The 21,401-nt window shown below is 37.9% G+C and overlaps 1 protein-coding gene and 1 long non-coding RNA gene across 2 annotated transcripts in view; both read left to right on the forward strand.

The window, feature by feature from the left end:
• The window catches only part of LOC131496464 (ankyrin repeat domain-containing protein 26-like), a 94,653-nt gene that overhangs the window by 52,601 nt on the left and 20,651 nt on the right, over nt 1–21,401 (forward strand). Inside the window, exons 10-17 of the mRNA XM_058702023.1 lie at nt 441–618; nt 3,061–3,207; nt 7,337–7,407; nt 7,738–7,831; nt 11,938–12,008; nt 12,339–12,432; nt 16,531–16,592; nt 16,899–16,992. Of these exons, the coding sequence (XP_058558006.1) occupies nt 441–618; nt 3,061–3,207; nt 7,337–7,407; nt 7,738–7,831; nt 11,938–12,008; nt 12,339–12,432; nt 16,531–16,592; nt 16,899–16,992 (811 nt within the window). The remainder of the gene's footprint in view (nt 1–440; nt 619–3,060; nt 3,208–7,336; nt 7,408–7,737; nt 7,832–11,937; nt 12,009–12,338; nt 12,433–16,530; nt 16,593–16,898; nt 16,993–21,401) is intronic.
• On the forward strand, nt 16,768–19,752 carry LOC131495977 (uncharacterized). Its single transcript, XR_009254233.1, has 3 exons — nt 16,768–16,992; nt 19,264–19,316; nt 19,664–19,752. It is a non-coding gene; the product is annotated as an uncharacterized LOC131495977 (long non-coding RNA).

Consider the following 21,401-nt stretch of genomic DNA (forward strand, 5'->3'; position numbering starts at 1 on the left):
CCTGTAAGGTTTCGTCAAGTGGAAATTTTATTTCCAGTGAATTGATAAACTTGCTTATAAACAGTAACTTCTCTTTTTAATGAGAAACTGAATTATCTGTCCTATGGAGGAATAATTATACCTGTGGGAAAGGGGGTAATTTTCAACTCTAACTTTCCTGAATAATTTCAAACTTCCTTTCCTACAACATCTACCAGAGTTATTACTGACTAAAACTAACGAAGTTGCATATTGCTTTCTCCTGGCTTTTTTTCAACTGTATATATGGTTTGGAAGAGATTGAAGTGACAAATTAAAAACATGAGCCCTACAAGGAAAACAATCGGAAAACATAGAAATTTTTCATTTGGATAATAAGCCAACTTATGTGGAACCAGATCATAAAATGAACTTTTTATGTCTAACAAAGCAAATTTTAAAAGAAGCACATGTAATTGCAGATGTACCTTAAAACAAGAAGAAGAAGAAGAAAGAAGAAATGCTGATATGTTATATGAAAATATTAGGGAAAAGTTAAGAAGAAAAGAAGACGAATATAAGAAAGAAGTTGAAACAAAACAACAAGTTGAACTCGCTCTTAGAACGCTAAACATGGAATTGAAGGCCACCAAAAATCAGGTAAATCAGTTTTTGATAAAAACTGTATTTCCATCCATATTACATAGTGTAATATTATACACATATATTTTATAGTATCCCTTTGACTCAAGATATATTATTTAGGTTTAAAATAAATTAAAACATGGGATTATGTTCTTTTGAACATTTTTTTAAAGTTCTCCACTTCAGCTTTTGACCTTTTTTTTTTTTTTAACGGTATGAGACCAGAATCATAATGAAATGTGTCTCCAGGTTGTAGAAGAGCGCAGTGACACTCAGTGGCAACTTTCTCCAGATCAGAAGGCCAGAGTCTTACAAGATGGAAGTCTAAACAATCACCTTTACAAGCAAAAGGAGCTAGAAATGGTTCATAAGTAAACTAGTTCTAAGGTATCTTCTTTAGTTATTTTGAAGTACATGTGTGTATGTATTTGTATACATTCTATGTTTTAGTTATTATTACTTTTACTCCGTGTGTGTTTATAAATATATATATATATATATGAAACTGAACTCTGTTCATCATGGAAACTATAGAGGATTTTAAAAGCACATATATTTTGCGGAGGGGCATGGGGGACGGTGGCATTTCTGCTTCGCTGGATAAAATAATACTCTTGATTAAATGCATTTGTCTGCAACAATTAGTGACATTCATAATGTCCTCATCCAAAGGAGAGGCTTTTATTACTTTCTGTAGGAATCGATGAGCTTTCCCTAATCTCAATACTATTGCTACTAGCAACATGTGTTTTAGTTTTGAACAGTTACTTCACTGCCTTGATATATTAATAGGTTAGTTGAACACTTCCGCTAATGGACAGGAGGACAAGTGTAGCCAGTTCACTGATCATATGTTCGGTATCAAGTCTCCTACTTTTGAGAAAAGTAACAGTTTTGCTTCAAGTAGCATCCTATTTCATTACAAGGAAATTTTGATAACAATGGTATGCTGTGGTATATACTTAATGATAATTTATTGATAGGTATTTTATTCCTAATAAAATAGCTGAGTGTATTTCCCCTCTTTTATATTTATTACTGTTTTCAACATGAAGAGGAAATGCAAGTTATTACAGCAGTAAATAATCTCATGGTTTTCTAAGAGATGTATAAATTTCACCTTATTTCCTATGAGTATTTTGAAATACAAGACTTCTTTCGTACTTGTGTATTTACACTAGAGAAGTGGCAGTGGTTGGTGCAAGAGCACTAGTTGTGGAGTGAGAAGACCTGGGGAGAGTCCTGCAGCTCACCGTTTTAATCTCTCCATTCTAGAATTGTGATAACCAAATGAGTTCATTGATGTATGTAGAAGTGTTTCTATTATAGTACAGTGCCTAGATTTTTCAGTTATCAATAGATATAATTCTTATAACTGACTATAGAAATGGTAGCAAAGTAGGTATCTATGAAATATTCTCAGGAAAGAAGAATTTTAGGAAATTTAATCTGTCCGAGTATATGCAGAGCTAAGGATTGTACTGTGGGGTCGCTGTGTTCGATACCTACTGTAAACTCAATTTTTAAGTATAGTCAGATTTATTAATCTTTTATTTTAGGCCTTCTGGTTTGTTGTAAATCAGAGAAAGGCTTTTCCAATTCTGAGATTCTGAACACTTTTCTCACAAAGACTTTTTAACTTTCATGCCTTCGTTATCTTCAGTTAAAATTCTGAACTTTTGGGAACTTATGCTTGTCTAAAATTTGAGATTTGGAGCCAACTTTATTTTTTTCCAGTTGGATATTCACTTACTGTAACCTTCCTTCCTTCCTTCCTTCTTTTCTTTCTTTCTTTCTTTCTTTCTTTCTTTCTTTCTTTCTTTCTTTCTTTCTTTGTTTTCATGTTTCTTTATTCATTAGAGAGAGAGAGAGAGAGAGAGAGAATGCAAGAAGGGGAGGGGCAGGGAGAGAGAGAGCGAGAATCCTGAGCAGGCTCCTGACTGTCAGCACAGAGCCTGATGCGGGGCTTGAACCCACAGAATGTGAGATCATTCCCTGAGCCAAAATCAAGAGTCAGACACTCAACCAACTGAACCACACTGGCACCCCCTGCAACCTTTTCATTGTTTAAACACAGATTATACTTTAATTTCAAAGAAAATCATGATACTGCCATTTTATTGAGTGCTATCTGAAAATGTGCTTGGTTTTACTTAGCTTTCTGATAATCAGGAGAAAACACAAGATCGGTTGCATAAAAACCACATGTTGCAGGATGAAATTGTCGTGCTAAGACTGGAAAGAGACACCATAAAAAAATCAGAACTAGGCAGGGAGATAATACCTTTTGTGTCTTTAACTGAATTCAGTGAACAGGAATGTGTATGTGTTACAAAAAGACGGTGAATTGATGTGTGTGTTGATATTTCTCAAAGTACGTATGTGAGAGTTGTCTATTATTAACATAATTTAATGATAAGATGATTTAGAAAATCAGTAACAGAAATGTCTTATTAGGTAGTTGCAAGACAACTTCAACAAGAACTGGCTGATACTCTGAAGAAACAGTCTATGTCAGAGGCTTCCCCAGAGGTTACATCATATCTTTGTCTGGAAGATGAAACACGGGATCTCAAGAAGAAATTAGCTCAAATCAGAAGTCAGGTATGTAGTAAATGTAACCTGTCAACAGCTAACTTATAGCTGGTTAAATAATATAAAGTGTTTTAGGATACCAATTTCCATGGACCGCTTTCTTTGGTATTTTCATTATAATTAATTTATTATGATTTTAGTATCTTTACAATGCATTTATTTTGTAAACTTCTGCCTTTCCTTCTCCTATTTGTGTTATACATTATTTTCTTATAATACTTTTAGGAAAGTTGAGGCTTTTGTATCCTTCCTCACAGAAATTGAAAGACTTTTTTCGTTCTTTCTTTAATTTAAATTTTTTTTTACATTTTATTTATTTATTTTGAGAGAAAAAGAGTGAGAGAGAGTGTGTGCGTGTGTGTTAACAGGGGAGGGGCAGAGAGAGGAGAGAGAGAGAATCCCAAGCAGGCTCCATGCTGTCAGTGTAGAGCCAGTGTGAGGCTCAGTCTCATGAACCATGAGATCATGACCTGAGCTGAAAGCAAGAATTGGACACTTAACTGACGTAGCCACCCAGGTGTCCCAAGAGACTTTTGTCCCCTACTAAACAATGTTTTTTAATGATATCTCTATTACGATGAGGCAAGCTGGATCAAATCAGAAGATAATGTTTAATGGAATGTTTCAGATAATTGTCTTAGTTCTCATCTTCACTTTTGAGAAGAATGCATATTGATTTCAGGATGACATGTACAGAAAGATCACTTAACAAACCACTTGAACTTCGGCATCTCCTTCATTTTCTTTGCCTTTTAGACATATTGTCAAAGCACGGAAATATTCAGATCATGTGTAGTATGGACACCCAAAAGCGAGAATTAAGAACATTCTCTGTGTCCTGCCATTGGGTTTTTTTAAAGCTATTTTGAGGTACAATACACATACCATAAAAATCACCCATTTGCCACGCACAGTTCACTGTCTCTGTGTACACTCGTGCAACCATCACTGCCATCAAGTAGAATGTTTTCCTCACCCTGAAAGGAAACCCTTCCCCGTTGCCCCCAGCCTCAGGCAACCACCAGTCTACTACTTGGTCTCTCAATGGCGTTGCCTCTTGTGAATATTTCATATAAATGGAGTCACACAACGTGTGGTCCTTTGGGACTAGCTACCTTTACTTAATGTTTTCTGGGTTCATCTGTGTTGATTACAGCTTATATCAGTGCTTCATTTCTTTTTATTGTCAACAGTACTCCATTGTGGGCTAAGGCCCTTGTTCATTCATCAGTTGATGGACCTTTGGGTTGTGTCCACTTCTTGCCTATTAATACTGCTGCTTATGAACATTTATGTAGTTCTTGTGTGGACATCCGTTTTTAATGTCTCTGCCATCAGATTTTATCCTCTGAGTTAATTGGGTTGATTTCACCATCTCTCAGCCATTACTCATGCTGTCCGTACTGTCTTTTTAGTTTCTGTTCCCCTTGAGTAAACCTATGTTATTCAGACTTGGCTCACAGTCTCCTTTCCAATGAACTTTCTCTGACTGTTCTAACTCCCATTAGCTTTAACTCTCTTGACACTTGTCATCTAGCCTGTGCAGAACAATTTAGTCCTTTATTTGACATTATTTTTATTTTTTCATGACAGGTAATTCCGTCTTCCTAAGTATAAATTTAAGGGATAGTAATATTTGATACGTGTGGTACTTATCCTTGTATAAATTGAAAATACTTTAACCTAACAGTTTTTCCGATAAAATTAAGTACTTTATGCCGTATCAATAAATTCTTCTTGGAAACATTGGTATAACAAAGCTTTTATTCTAAATGTATGCTAAGAAATGAAATACTAAATTGAGGGGTGCTGGCTGGCTCCAGTCCTATCAGAGTCTGCCTTTGGCTCAGGTCATGATCTCCATGTTCTTGAGATGGAGCCCTGCATCGGGCTTTCTGCTGTCAGCAGAGCCTGCATTGGATCCGTTGTGTCCCTCACGTTCTGAGCCACTCAGACTCGTGCTCTGTATCAAAAAATAAACGTTAAAAAATGTGTGTATATCTCTATACACACACACACACACACACACACACACACACACACACACTTATAGAAGTAAAACTATTAATGAAAGCACTTAATCAAATAGAGGAGAAATGTTCAATCAAATGTTTAGGTTTTTTTCCCCTCTCACTATGAAAAAGCATGCTAAATTTGTCTTTCTTTCTTACACAGCCAGAACTGTGATTTACAGATTTGTATCACTTTACCAATGCAAATATCTGGGGACAGCTTTTCTGATATGCTTTTACCACAAACCCTTAATCTCTTCATCAGAGTACATGCTAAAGCAGCCTAACGTAAAGAGTATGGACATGAAATGATGGAGGAACTTTAGTTTCTCAAGACTCGTTTGTTTCCATGTCATTGGCTTTCCCTTGCCTCTGATGGTCATGTAAAGGATCTACTACTCAGTCAAGGATGTGCTATTTGTACCGTAGTCTGTGAGCATTCTCCACTCAGTGGTATAGAGAGGAAGTAAGTTAAAATGATTATAAGTGGAAAAAAGTACTGTTGGCTAGTGGCATTGGCAAAGTTTTTTGAAGTACTGAGGAGAGATTCTGGGCCTCATGCTCCCCATTTGCTACCACTTGCGGTGGAATGAAGAATAGCCTCGGGGCGCCTGGGTGGCGCAGTCGGTTAAGCGTCCGACTTCAGCCAGGTCACGATCTCGCGGTCCATGAGTTCGAGCCCCGCGTCAGGCTCTGGGCTGATGGCTCGGAGCCTGGAGCCTGTTTCCGATTCTGTGTCTCCCTCTCTCTCTGCCCCTCCCCCGTTCATGCTCTGTCTCTCTCTGTCCCAAAAATAAATAAAAAATGTTGAAAAAAAAAAAAAAAAAAGAATAGCCTCAGTATAATTTGTATAGGGGAAAACTTGTTTTGGCAGGCCACCTGCCTAAACTGTCACATTGTATTGGAACACAAACTACAGCAACAATAATCATGCTACATGCAGACACTTAGAGCTGACCATGTGCCACGTACCCTTCTAAGTTGTTCATCTATTATTTCCTAATGTAATCTTCCCAACATCCCAGTGGGGTAGATACTATTATTTATTTTGAGATCACTTTTTTAAAGTCCTTTGTTTTGAGAGAGACAGAGAGACAGAGAGATTTTGGGGAAGGGCATGTAGGGAGAGAGAGAAAGGGAGAGAGAGAGAATCCCAAGCAGGCTCCTCACTGTCCATGCACAGCTCGATGTGGGGCTCAATCACATGACCCTGTGATCATGTCCTGAGCTGAAATCAAGAGCCAGACACTGAACCGACTGAGCCATTCAGGTGCCCCAGTAGGTGCTATTATTACCTTCATTTTACAGATGCAGAGATTGAGACATGGACGTTTTAGGTAGTGTGCTCAAGGTCATACAGCTCATAATGAGCAGAACTGGGAAATCAGACCCAGGCATTCTGGCCCCTACTAGGATATTGCTTCTCAAATTCTTCCATGAAATATCTTGTCACTGAAAACAGTGTGTTCAGTTTCACAATCACGAGAATAGGAACGTAATTCACCTATGTGAATATGTAAAATCATAGTTGATGTGGTGCTTGGAATATGAAAATAGAAATGTTTACCATAAGGTAAATTCCTATATTTCCTCCATTTGACCAATAGATACATTTGTACATTTATGTGACCATATATAATCTAAAAACATTAACAACGTTATGTTTTTGTAGGAGAGTAAGGTTGGTAAACTATTCTGTAAGAGTATTGAAACATTTCATCTTTGTAGGCCATAGTCTCTGTTGTAGAAGCTGAACTCTTTTGTTATGACCTCAAAGTAGCCATCAATCAGCATGTAGAGGAGAGGGTGGCTGGCTCCAAAAATATTTTACTTACAAGCGGCACTTGGGCGGGTTAGTTGGCTGAGGTCCTGACTCTTAATTTCCACTCAGGTCATGATCCCAAATCCCACATCATGAGACCGGTCATGAGACCGAGCCCCACATCAGGCTTTGCCCTGAGCTAGCAGCCTGCTTACCATTTTCTCTGTCTCTCCCTCTGTCTCTCTTCCCCACTTCTGCATGCTCTCTCTCTCTGTCTCTCTCTCAAGTCAAAAAAAATTAAAGACACAGATGATGGTGTTCTACTAGATTTTCAGTGGTTAAAATTATTTTGTCTCTATTTTAGTTGCAAGAAGAACAGGAACGACATGGAGAGGCCGTAAGATATGCTGCGGAGAAGAAAGATCATGTGCAAAAGTATAATTTAAGCCTCACAGAAAATAACTTGTTTATTTATAAAGCAGATAAACAGTGTAGTATGGGAAATGTATTAGTTATGCCAGTATATCATTGTTAAGCTGGATACAAATTCCAGCTTTGAGCTATTTTTAAATGCAGAATTGTGGCATATTATCTCTCAATTTTGCACCTTATCCACAAAACACGATGAGAAAAATGGCACAATTCCGAAATCTTCCTCTTGACAAAATTTTAAGGATTTCTGTAATACCCTCATTTGTTCAGAAAGTATGTGATGTTGTTTTAAATTTATGTGTGAGAATAATTATCTTAAGATCTGCATTTTAGGCTACAGGTTAAAAATGCCACACAAGAAGCAACCATCAAACATCAAGCGGCCCAAATTCAATATCTTGAGAGCAACGTGATAAAGACAAGTTTGGTAAGTCGATCTCTTAATGTCTATCCTACTGAAAAGGAATCCGTATTTCACTAGTAGTAGTACATAAGAATGTTTTGGATCCCATGGAAAATCTCACTGCTGCAAAGGTTTGGTTGATATTGTTCCTACTTGCTACTAGTGATGTAATTCTTCTATATAGATGAAGTTGATTGAACTCATAAAGTAATGATGTTTATAGTGAGATTTTCATAAAAAACATTGTGAGAATCTAAAAAAAGCAACATTTTATATATATCACATTGAGCATTTGTTTTAGTCCACCTTTGGCTACTGTTAATAATGCTGCTGTGAACGTTGGCATACAGATGTGTGAGAGTCCCTGCTACTATTTTTCAGCGTGTTTCAAACGTCCCCAATCTTTGAGTGATCATTTGATCTTGAATTCTGACATTCTCTTGTAATCTCATCCCTTCAGTGAGAGTTTGAAAACGGTTATTTTAATGATGATTTGTTGTAATTTGTAATTACAAGTTTGCAATTTATTCTCTTCATTAACAATGACTGGCAGATCATTATGCAAATGTCCTTCTCAAAGGAATGGACTTTTCTCCTTGTTGGATTTTGTAAAGGAAAAGAAATGCCATTGAAAAAGGAGAAATGGCTGCTCTGTCAGGGTCTTACCTAGTAACATAGTGCTCCTACCATTGCAAGTTCAGACTCATTTTTTTTTTCCATTCACGTGAGTTAATCAGACTTTCAGAGATTTCACAATTCAATCTCAGAAAAGACTAATGTGCCATTCAGGATTCTCATTAATTGATATGTAGTGAAACCACAACTGTTTTCCAAGCAGAACAGTTAATGTCATCCCACTCTCACCCTCGTTTGGAGGATGCTCATTGTAAATCGTAAGTGGGAGCAATGAGGTAGATACACTGACCAACTTGTTTCTGTCAGTCACAAAAGCTATGTAATATACATGCAAGTTTCATTAGGAAGCTATACCCATCAGGGGAACTAGAACATTCTGTTGACTGGTCCTTTTTGTGGCTGAAGAGACATTGAGAATTACTCCTTTTCTAGACGTCTTATTAATGAGTCACATTGTATTAGGGAACTTTTCATGCGAGTAACATGATACTGGGTTGATCAGTCTTCTATGAATGAGAGTGCTAGGCATTGTCCTGCTGTGTCCTAAAGAAATCATTAAGGTCTCAAAAACTAAAATCTGTAAGGATATCCGAAACTGATGAAGCTTATTAAAGAATAACGAGGGATTTTCTGTAGATCCCTATAGAAAGGAATTAGGGTTATGGCATGAAATTATCTGCCACTCTAAAGTGTTCCCTGTGAAACAAAAAGATAGCTTTCAGCCAACTCAGTCCATAGCTCTGACTTCTCTAGAAAGTCCTTATCTCCTGAATCCCCAAACCAGGGGCTACCTGGGTGAAGATATTTGATGCACACAGTTTTGAGGAGAAGAATCTGGATTGGGAAGAAGAGGTAGCTCTAGCCAACTTAACCTTCCTAACAATATAGTCAAGTGTGCGTCTGAAAGGAACTTCAGAAGACTTCCATAAGTTGAGATCTCTATGGACTAAGAAATTACTCAAAAGGAAACAAAGGCAAACCAGTGATCACCCAGCCCTTGTGATAAGTATCGTGTTATAAATGAAAAGCGAGACAAAGTATGCTGGTCAGCATCCTAAGGGTAAGGGTGCCTCCTAAGACTCAATAAGAAAAACACACTCAAAGTAACACCGAAAAGAGTCCAAATAAAATGTACACGATTAGCTGTCTACAAAGGTACTCCATGTCAAGTAATGATTTTTTGAGTGCGCGGTTGAGGATGTTGTCTATGAGCACCTAGATGGAAGAGCAAAAAGTACACATGGCCTAGGTAAAGGGGCCAAAGCTGGAAATGTGAATTAGAGAATCTGGTTTTGAAGCCTTAAGAGCAATTCAAAACACAGATAGCAAGGGGCAAGGACTTAATGTCAGGGGTTGCTGTCCTTCAGAAATAAGGTGTGGTTAAAAGAGCAGAGGGATGGCATGGTCATTTTTCTCACCTGCTGCTGAAAAGTGAAGCAGGCAGGATAGAGACCTTAATAAAATTAAAAAAAAAAAAAAAGATGTTCATGATGACCTTCAAAATGTCTTAGTGGAATGACAGGAGTGAAAGTTAGATTTTAGTGTAAAAGAAGGAAATAAGTGAAGAAAGCTTGAATCTGTGGATGAGACGATACATTAAGGAATGTTCGAGTCCACTGCAAGGGGAGAAGCAGCGTGATAGATGGACAAAGCTTCAAAAGTTAAGCAAATGGTTAATAGAAAAGGAGAAATTGAAATCTTTCTTCCTTATGCAGCTGGTGCTGTGATTTACAGATGTGTAGCACTTTACCAACTGCAAAGCTCTGGGGCCAGCTTTTCTGATATGTTGTTACAAAATCTTAATCTCCTCATCAGAGTACCTGTTAAAGCAGCCTAATGTAAACAGTGTGGGCATGAAATGATTGAGGAACTTTGGTTTAGCAAGACTCCATTATTTCCATGTCAGTGGCTTTCCCTTGCCTCTGATGGTCATGTAAAGCATCTATTACTCAATGTAAGAGGTGCTATTTGTACCGTAGTCCGTGAGTATTGTCCACTGAGTAGTATAGAGAGGGAGTTAGTTAAAAGTATTATAAGTGGGGAAAAAAAGTACTGTTTGCTAGTGGCATTGGTGAAAGTTGTGTGAAGTACTGAGGAGAGATTCTGGGCCTCATGCTCCCCATTTGCTGCCACTTGCAGTGGTATGAAGAATGACTTCAGTATAATTTGTCTAGGGGACCACTTGTATTGGCATGCCACCTGCCTTAACTATCTCATTGTATTGGAACACAAAATACAGCAACAGTAATCATGCTAAAGGCATACACTTAGAGCTATGTGCCACGTACCCTTCTAAGTTGTTCACATATTATTTCCTAATTTTATATTCCCAAGATCCCAGTGAGGTAGATCCTATTATTTTTTATTTTTCAGATCACTTTTATAAGATTCTTTATTTTGAGAGACAGAGAGAGATTGTGGGAAGAGCAGGTAGGGAGAGAGAGAGAGAGAGAGAGAGAGAGAGAGAGAGAGAGAGAATGCCAAGCAGGCTCCTCGCTATCCACGCAGAGCTGGATGTGGGGCTCAATCACGTGACTCTGAGGTCATGTCCTGAGCAGAAATCAAGAGCAACACGCTGAACCGACTGAGCCACTCAGGTACCCCAGTAGGTGCTGTTATTACTTTCATTTTACAGATTTAGAGACTGAGACACGGAAGTTTTAGGTAGTGTGCTTAAGGTCATACAGCTCATAACCAGCAGAATTGGGAATTCAGACCCAGGCTTTCTGGCTCCTACTAGGATACTGCTTGTCAGACTCTTCCATGAAATATCTCGTTGTCACTGAAAACAGCATGTTCAGTTTGATAATCACGAGAACAGCAATGTCATTCACCTATGTGAATATTGAAAATCATAGTTGATATGGTGCTTGAAATATGAAAACAGAAATGTTTACCATAAGGTAATTTCCTATATTTCCTCCATTTGACCAGTAGATACATTTGTGTTTTTATCTGATCATATATAATTTAAAAACATTAACAATGTTATGTTTTTGTAGGAGAGTAAGATTGGTAAACTGTTCTGTACCAGTATTGAAATGTTTTCGGCTTTGTAGGCCATAGTCTCTGTTGTAGAAGCTGAACTCTTTTGTTATGCCCTAAAAGTAGCCATCATTCAGCATGTAGAGGAGAGTGTGGCTGGGTCCAATAAGATTTTAGTTACAGGGGTGCTTAGGCGGCTTAGTTGGTTGAGCGTCCTGACTCTTAATTTCCACTCAGCTCATGATCCCAAACCCCACATCATGAGACTGGTCATGAGACCGAGCCCCACATCAGGCTTTGCCCTGAGCTTGCAGCCTGCTTCCCATTTTCTCTGTCTCTCCCTCTGACTCCCTTCCCACTTGTGTGTGCTCTCTCCCTCTCTGTCTCTCTTTCAAGTACAAAATAACAACAACAACAACAAAAAAAAAAACCATTTAGTTACAGAAACAGGTGATGGTGTTCAACTAGATTGACAGTATTTGAAAGTATTATTTTTTTCTTTATTTTAGTTACAAGAAGCACAGGAACGACATGCAGAGGCCGTAAGATACGCTGAGAAGATTAAAGATCATATGCTAAAGTATAATTTAAACCTCACAGAAAATAACTTGTTTATTTATAAAGCAGATAAGGAGTGTACTATGAGAAATGTATTAGTTATGCGAGTATATCATTGTTAAGCTGGATACGAATTCCAGCTTTGAGCTATTTTGAAATGCAAAATTTTGGCATCTTATCTCTCAATTTTGCACCATTACCACAAAACACAACGAGAAAATTGGCACAATTGCCAAATCATCCTCTTGATACAATTTTAAGAATTTCTGTAATACCCTCACTTGTTCAGAAATAACACGATACAGTTTTAAAATTATGTGTGAGAATAATTATCTTAAGATCTGCATTTTAGGCTAAAGGTTAAAAATGCCAGGCAAGAAGCAACCATCAAACATCAAGCGGCCCAAATTCAAGATCTTCAGAGCAACTTGCTAAAGGCAAGTTTGGTAAGTTGATCTCTTCATGATTGTCCTGAAAAGGAATCCTTATGTCACTAGTAGTAGTACATAAGAATGTTTTGGATCATATGGAAAATTTCACTGATCAAAATATTTGGTTGATATTGTTTCTTCTTGCTACTAGTGATGTAATTCTTCTATATAGATGAAGTTGATTGAATTCATAAAGTAATGATGTTTGTAGTGAGATTTAAATAAAAATATTGTGAGAATCTAAGAGCAACATTTTATATATACCACAGTGAGCATTTGATTTAGTCCTCCTTTTGGCTATTGTATATAAAGGCGCTGTGAACATTGGCATACAGATGTGTGAGTCCCTGCTAATATTTTTCAGCATGTTTCAAACGTCCCCAGTCTTTGAGAGATCATTTCATCTGGCATTCTGAGTTTCTGTTGTAAACCCAACCCTTTAGTGAGAGTTTCAGAAAGAGTTCTTTTAATGATGATATGTTGTAATTTATAATTACAAATTTGCAACTTATTCTCTTCATCAACAATGACTAGCAGGTCATTATGCAAACGTCCTTCCCAAAGAATATCCTTTTCTCTTTGTTGGATTTGGTAAAGGAAAAGAAATGCCAGTAAAAAAGGAGAAATGGCTGCTCTGTCAGGGTCTTACCTAGTAACATAGTGCTCCTACCATTGCAAGATCAGAAACTCATTTTTTTTTCCATTCACTTGAGTTAATCAGCCTTTCAGAGATTTCAGAATTCAATTTCAGAAAAGACTAATGTGCCATTCAAGATTCTCATTTATTGATATGTAGTGAAACCCCAACTGTTTTCCAAGCGGAACAGTGAATGTCATCCCACTCTCACCCTCTTTTGTAGGATTCTCATTGTAAATCGTAAGTGGGAGCAATGAGGTAGATACACTGACCAACTCGTTTCTGTCAGTCGCAAAAGCTATATAATATACATGCAAGTTTCATTAGACAGCTATACCCATCAGCAGAACTAGAACATTGTGTTGACTGGTCCTTTTTATGACTGAAGGGACATTGAAAATTACTTTCTTTTCTATACGTCTTATTAATGAGTCACATTGTAATAGGGAACTTTTCATGCGAGTAATAGGACACTCTGTTGATCAGTCTTCTATGAATGACAGTGCTAGGCATTGTCCTGCTGTGTCCTAAAGAAATCATTAAGGTCTCAAAAACTAAAATTTGTAAGGATATCCAAAACTGATGAAGCTTATTAAAGAATAACGGGGGATTTTCTCTACATCTCTATAGAAAGGAATTAGGGTTATGGCATGAAATTACCTGCCACTTTAAGGTCTCTGTGAATCAAAAACTGAAGATTGCATTTGGCCAACTCAGTCCATAGGTCTGACTTCTCTAGAAGGTCCTTATCTCCTGAATCCCCAAACCAGGGGCTACCTGGGTGAAGATATTTGATGCACACAATTTTGAGGTGAAGAATCTGGATTGGGAAGAAGAGGTAGCTCTAGCCAACTTAACCTTCCTAATAATATTGTCAAGTATGCGTCTGAAAGGAACTTCAGAAGACTTCCGTAAGTTGAAATCTCTATGGACGAAGAAATTACTCAAAAGGAAACAAAGGCAAACCAGTGATCATCCCGCCCTTGTGATAAATGTCGTGTTATAAAAAAAAGCGAGACAAAGTGTGCTCGTCAGCATCCTAAGGGTAAAGGTGTCCCGTAAGACTCAATAAGAAAGACACACTCAAAGTAACACCAAAAAGAGTCCAAATAAAATGTACACGGTTAGCCTTCTACAAAGGTACTCCATGTCAAGTAATGATTTTTGAGCGGACGGTTGAGGATGTTGTCTATGAGCACCTAGACGGAAGAGCGAAAAGTACACATGGCCTAGGTAAAGGCGCAAAGCTGGAAATGTGAATTAGAGAATCTGGTTTTGAAGCCTTAAGAGCAATTCAAAACACAGATAGCAAGGGGCAAGGATTTAATGTCAGGGGTTGCCGTCCTTCAGAAATAAGGTGGGGATAGAAGCGCAGAGGGATGGCATGATCATTTTTCTCAGCTGCTGCTGAGAAGTGAAGCAGAATAAAGACTTTAACAATTTTTTTTTAAAAAAAGGTCCTTTATGACCCTCAAATTTTCTTAGTGGAATGATGGGATTGAAAGTTAGATTTTAGTGTAAAAGAAGGAAATAAGTGAAGAAAACTTGAATCTGTAGATGAGATGATTCATTAAAGAATGTTCGAGTCCACTGCAAGGGGAGAAGCAGCGTGATAGATGGAGAAAGATTCCAACTTAAGCAAATGGTTAATAGAAAAGGAGAAATTGAAATCTTTCTTCCTTATACAGCTGGTGCTGGGATTTACAGATGTGTAGCACTTTACCATATGCAAAGTTCTGGGGCCAGCTTTTCTGATATGCTATCACCACAAAGCCTTAATCTCTTCACCAGAGTACCTGCTAAAGCAGCCTAATGTAAACAGTATGGGCATGAAATGATTGAGGAACTTTGGTTTAGCAAGACTCCATTATTTCCATATCAGTGGCTTTCCCTTGCCTCTGATGGTCATGTAAAGCATCTACTACTCAGTCTAGGCGGTGCTATTTGTACTTCGTGAGCATTGTCCACTGAGGGTATAGAGAGGATGTTAGTTGAAAGTATTATAAGAGGAAAAAAAAAGTACTGTTTGCTAGTGGCATTGGCGAAAGTTGTGTGAAGTACTGAGGAGAGATTCTGGGCCTCATCCTCCCCATTTGCTGCCACTTGCGGTGATATGAAGAAGAATAACTTCAGTATAATTTGTCTAGGGGACCACTTGTATTGGCATGCCACCTGCCTAAACTATCTCATTGTATTGGAACGCAAAATACAGCAACAGTAATCATGCTAAATGCATACACTTAGAGCTGACTATGTGCCACGTACCCTTCTAAGTTGTTCATGTATTATTTCCCAAATTTATATTACCAAGATCCCAGTTAGGTAGATACTATTATTATTTATTTTGAGATCACTTTTTTAAGGTTCCTTATTTTGAGAGAGAGAGAGAGAGAGAGAGAGAGAGATTGTGGGGAGGGGAAGGTAGGGAGAGTGAGAAAGAGGGAGAGAGACAGAGAGAGAGAGAGAGAGAGAGACAGAATTCCAAGCAGGCTCCTTGCTGTCCACGTAGAGCCCGATGTGGGGCTTAATCACATGACCCTGAGATCATGTCCTGAGCAGAAATCAAAAGCAACACGCTGAACCGACTGAGCCACTCAGGTGCCCCAGTAGGTGCTGTCATTACCTTCATTTTACAGATGCAAAGACTGAGACATGGAAATATTAGGGAGTGTGCTCAAGGTCATAGAGCTCATATCCAGCAGAATTGGGAATTCAGACCCAGGCTTTCTGGCTCCTACTAGGATACTGCTTGTCAAACTCCTCCCTGAAATATCTCGTTGTCACTGAAAATAGCATATTCAGTTTCATAATCACGAGAATAGAAATGTCATTCACCTATGTGAATATTTAAAATCATAGTTGATGCAGTGCTTGTAATGTGAGAACAGAAATGTTTACCATAAGGTAATTTCCTATATTTCCTCCACTTGACCAGTAGATACATTTGTATATTTATCTGATCATATATAATTTATAAACATTAACAACGTTATGTTTTTGTAAGAGAGTAAGTTTGGTAAACTATTCTGGAAGAGTATTGAAACATTTTCGGCTTTGTAGGCCACAGTCTCTGTTGTAGCAGCTCCACTCTGCTGTTATGACCTAAAAGTAGCCATCAATCAGCGTGTAGGGGAGAGTGTGGCTGGGTCCAATAAGATTTCAGTTACATGGGCACTTGGGTGACTTTGTTGGTTGAGCGTCCTGACTCTTAATTTCTGCTTAGGTCATGATCCCAAACTCCACATCATGAGACCGGTCATGAGACCGAGACCCACATCAGGCTTCACCCTGAGCTTGGAGCCTGCTTACGAGTTTCTCTGTCTCTCCCTATGACTCCCTTCCCCATTTGGGCGTTCTCTCTCTCTCTCTCTGTGCCCCACTAAGTAAAAAAAAAAAATAACATTTGGTTACAAAAACAGGTGATGGTGTTTTACTAGATTGTCAGTAGTTAAAATTATTTTTTTTCTTTATTCTAGTTGCAAGAAGCAAAGGATCGAGAGGCAAAGGACATAAGATATGCGGAGAAGACTAAACCTCACAGAAAATAACCTTATTTATACAGCAGATAAGCAGTGTAGTACGAGAAATATACTTGTTATGCCAGTATATTATTGTTAAGCTGGATACAAATTCCAGCTTTGAGCTATTTTGAAATGCAAAATTGTGGATATTATATCTCTATTTTGCACCTTATCCACAAAACACAAGAAAAATGGCACAATTGCCAAATCTTCCTCTTGATACAATTTAAAGAATTTCTGTAATCCCCTCATTTGTTCAGATATTATATGGTATTGTTTTACACTTATGTGTGAGAATAATTATCTTAAGATCTGCATTTTAGGCTAGAAGTGCAAAATGCCAGACAGGAAGAAACCATCAAACAACAAGCCGCCCAAATTCAAAACCTTCAGAGCAACTTGTTAAAGACAAGTTTGGTAAGTCGGTCTCTTAATGTCTGTCCCACTGAAAAGGAATCCGTATTTCACTAGGAGTAGTACATAAGAATGTTGTGGATCACATGGAAAGGCTCACTGATCCAAATATTTGGTTGATATTGTTGCTATTTGCTACTAGCGATGGAATTTTTCTATAGAGATGAAATTGATTGAACTCATAATGATGTTTATAGTGAGATTTTCATAAAAACATTGTGAAAGTCTAAAACAACATTTTATATATACCACAGTGAGCGTTTGGTTTAGTCCACCTTTTGGCTACTGTTAATAATGCTGCTGTGAACGTTGGCATACAAATGTGTGAGAGTCCCTGCTAATATTTTTCAGCGTGTTTCAAACTTCCGCACAATCTGAGTGATCATGTCATCTTGAATTCTGACTTTCTCTTGTAGTCTCAACCCTTCAGTGAGAGTTTGAGAACGGGTTATTTTAATGATGATTTGTTGTAATTTGTAATTACAAGTTTGCAATTTATTCTCTTCATCAAGAATGACTAGCAGGTCTTTATGCAAACGTCCTTCTCAAAGGAATGGACTTTTCTCTTTGTTGGATTTTGTAAAGGAAAAGAAATGCCAGTGAAAAAGGAGAAATGGCTGCTCTGTCAGGGTCTTACCTAGTAACATAGTGCTCCTACCATTGCAAGTTCAGAAGCTCATTTTCTTTCTCCACTCACTTGAGTTAATCAGCCTTTCAGAGATTTCACAATTCAATCTCAGAAAAGACTAATGTGCCACTCAGGATTCTCATTTATTGATATGTAGTGAAACCCCAACTGTTTTCCAAGAAGAACACTTAATGTCCTCGCACTCTCACCCTCCTTTGTAGGATTCTCATTGTAAATCGTAAGTGGGAGCAATGAGGTAGATACACTGACCAACTCGTTTCTGTCAGTCACAAAAGCTATATAATATACATGCAAGTTTCATTAGACAGCTATACCCGTCAGGGGAATTAGAACATTCTGTTGACTGGTCCTTTTTGTGGCTGAAGAGACATTGAAAATTATTTTCTTTTCTAGACGTCTTATAAATGAGTCACATAGTAACAGGGAACTTTTCATGCGAGTAACATGACTCTCTGTTGACCAGTCTTCTATGAATGAGAGTCCTAGGCATTGTCCTGCTACTGTGTCCTGAAGAAATCATTAGGGTCTCAAAAACTAAAATTTGTAAGGATATCTGAAACTGACGAAGCTTATTAAAGAATAACGAGGGATTTTCTGTAGATTCCCATAGAAAAGAATTAAGGTTATGGCATGAAATTGTCTGCCACTTTAAGGTGTTCCCTGTGAAACAAAAACTTAGATAGCTTTCAGCCAACTCAGTCCATAGCTCTGACTTGTCTAGAAGGTCCTTATCATCTCCTGAATCCCCATACCAGGGGATACCTGGGTGAAGACATTTGATGCACACAATTTTGAGGTGAAGAATCTGGATTGGGAAGAAGAGGTAGCTCTAGCCAACTTAACCTTCCTAACAATATAGTCAAGTATGCGTCTGAAAGGAACTTCAGAAGACTTCCATATGTTGAAATCTCTATGTACTAAGAAATTACTCAAAAGGAAACAAAGACAAACCAGTGATCATCCAGCCCTTGTGATAAATGTCGTGTTATAAAGAAAAGCGAGACAACGTATGCTGGTCAGCATCCTAAGGGTAAGGGTGCCCCCTAAGACTCAAAAAGAAAGACACACTCAAAGTAACACTGAAAAGACGTCAAATAAAATGTACACGATTAGCTGTCTACAAAGGTACTCCATGTCAAGTAATGATTTTTGAGTGTGCGGTTGAGGATGTTGTCTATGAGCATCTAGATGGAAGAGCGAAAAGTACACATGGCCTAGGTAAAGGGGCCAAACCTGGAAATGTGAATTAGAGAATCTGGTTTTGAAGGCTTAAGAGCAATTCAAAACACAGATAGCAAGGGGCAAGGACTTAATGTCAGAGGTTGCCGTGCTTTAGAATTACGGTGACCACTCAGGTCATGATCCTAAACCCCACATCATGAGAGCGGTCATGAGACCGAGCCCCACATCAGGCTTCACCCTGAGCTTGGAGCCTGCCTACAATTTTCTCTGTCTCTACCTCTGCCTCTATTCCCCACTTGTGCGTGTTCTCTCTCTCTCTCTCTCTCTCTCTCTCTCTCTCTCTCTTCTAAAGTAAAAAAAAAAAAACATTTAGTTACAGAAACAGGTGATGGTGGTCTACTAGATTGTCAGTAGTTAAAATTATATTTTCTTCCTTATTTTAGTTGCAAGAAGCAAAGGATCAACATGCAGAGGCCATAAGATATGCCGAGAAGACGTAAGATCATATGGAAAAGTATAATTTAATCCTCAAAGAAAATAGCTTGATTTTTATAAAGCAGATAAGGAATGTAGTATGATAAATGTATTAGTTATGCCAGTATATCCTTGTTAAACTGGATACTAATTCCAGCTTTGAGTTATTTGGAAATGCAGAATTGTGGCACATTTTATCTCAATGTTGCACCTTATCCACAAAAGACAACGAGAAAAATGGCTCAATTGCCAAATCTTCCTCTTGATACAATTTTAAGAATTTCTGTAATCCCCTCATTTGTTCAGAAATGGTATGCTATATTTGTAAATTTATGTATGATAATAATTACCTTAAGATCTGCATTTTAGGCTAGAAGTGCAACATGCCAGGCCAGAAGCAACCATCAATCAGCAAGCGGCCCAAATTCACAATCTTCCGAGAAACTTGTTAAGGACAAGTTCAGTAAGTCAGTCTCTTGATGTCTGTCCTACTGAAAAGGAATCCTTATTTCCATAGGTGTAGTACATAAGAATGTTTTGGATCATATGGAAAATCTCACTGATCAAAATATTAGGTTGATATTGTTCCTGCTGGCTACTAGCAATGGAATTTTTCTATAGAGATAAAGTTGATTGAACTCATAAAGTAATGATGTTTATAGTGAGATTTTCATAAAAACATTGTGAGAGTCTAAAAAAGCAACATTATATATATACTACAGTGAGCGTTTGGTTTAGTCCACCTTTTGGCTACTGTTAATAATGCTGCTGTGAACGTTGGCATACAAATGTGTGAGAGTCCCTGCTAATATTTTTCAGCGTGTTTCAAACTTCCGCACAATCTGAGTGATCATGTCATCTTGAATTCTGACTTTCTCTTGTAGTCTCAACCCTTCAGTGAGAGTTTGAGAACGGGTTATTTTAATGATGATTTGTTGTAATTTGTAATTACAAGTTTGCAATTTATTCTCTTCATCAAGAATGACTAGCAGGTCTTTATGCAAACGTCCTTCTCAAAGGAATGGACTTTTCTCTTTGTTGGATTTTGTAAAGGAAAAGAAATGCCAGTGAAAAAGGAGAAATGGCTGCTCTGTCAAGGTCTTACCTAGTAACATAGTGCTCCTACCATTGCAAGTTCAGAAGCTCATTTTCTTTTTCCACTCACTTGAGTTAATCAGCCTTTCAGAGATTTCACAATTCAATCTCAGAAAAGACTAATGTGCCACTCAGGATTCTCATTTATTGATATGTAGTGAAACCCCAACTGTTTTCCAAGAAGAACACTTAATGTCCTCGCACTCTCACCCTCCTTTGTAGGATTCTCATTGTAAATCGTAAGTGGGAGCAATGAGGTAGATACACTGACCAACTCGTTTCTGTCAGTCACAAAAGCTATATAATATACATGCAAGTTTCATTAGACAGCTATACCCGTCAGGGGAATTAGAACATTCTGTTGACTGGTCCTTTTTGTGGCTGAAGAGACATTGAAAATTATTTTCTTTTCTAGATGTCTTATAAATGAGTCACATAGTAACAGGGAACTTTTCATGCGAGTAACATGACTCTCTGTTGACCAGTCTTCTATGAATGAGAGTGCTAGGCGTTGTCCTGCTACTGTGTCCTAAAGAAATCTTTAAGGTCTCAAAAACTAAAATTTGTAAGGATATCCAAAACTGATGAAGCTTATTAAACAGTAACGAGGGATTTTCTGTGTATCCCTATAGAAAGAAATTAAGGTTATGGCATGAAATTATCTGCCATTTTAAGGTCTTCCCTGTGAAACAAAAACTTAGATAGCTTTCAGACAACTCAGTCCATAGCTCTGACTTCTCTAGAAGGTCCTTATCTCCTAAATCCCCAACCAGAGGCTTCCTGGGTTGAGAAAAGTTTTGGTGGGGTGGGGGGTGTTACTCTTTTTGTTGTATCTTTAGTTTTATTTTTTTTTAATTTGCATCCCAATTAGTTAGCATTTAGTGAAGCAATGATTTCAGGAGTAGATTCCTTAATGCCCCTTGCCCATTTAGGACATCCCCTCTCCCACAACCCCTCCAGCAACCCTCAGTTTTTTCTCCATATTTATGAGTCTCCTGTGTTTGTCCTCCTC

The sequence above is a fragment of the Neofelis nebulosa genome, chromosome 15 (genome assembly GCF_028018385.1).
Source record: "Neofelis nebulosa isolate mNeoNeb1 chromosome 15, mNeoNeb1.pri, whole genome shotgun sequence".
Lineage (NCBI taxonomy): Eukaryota > Metazoa > Chordata > Mammalia > Carnivora > Felidae > Neofelis > Neofelis nebulosa.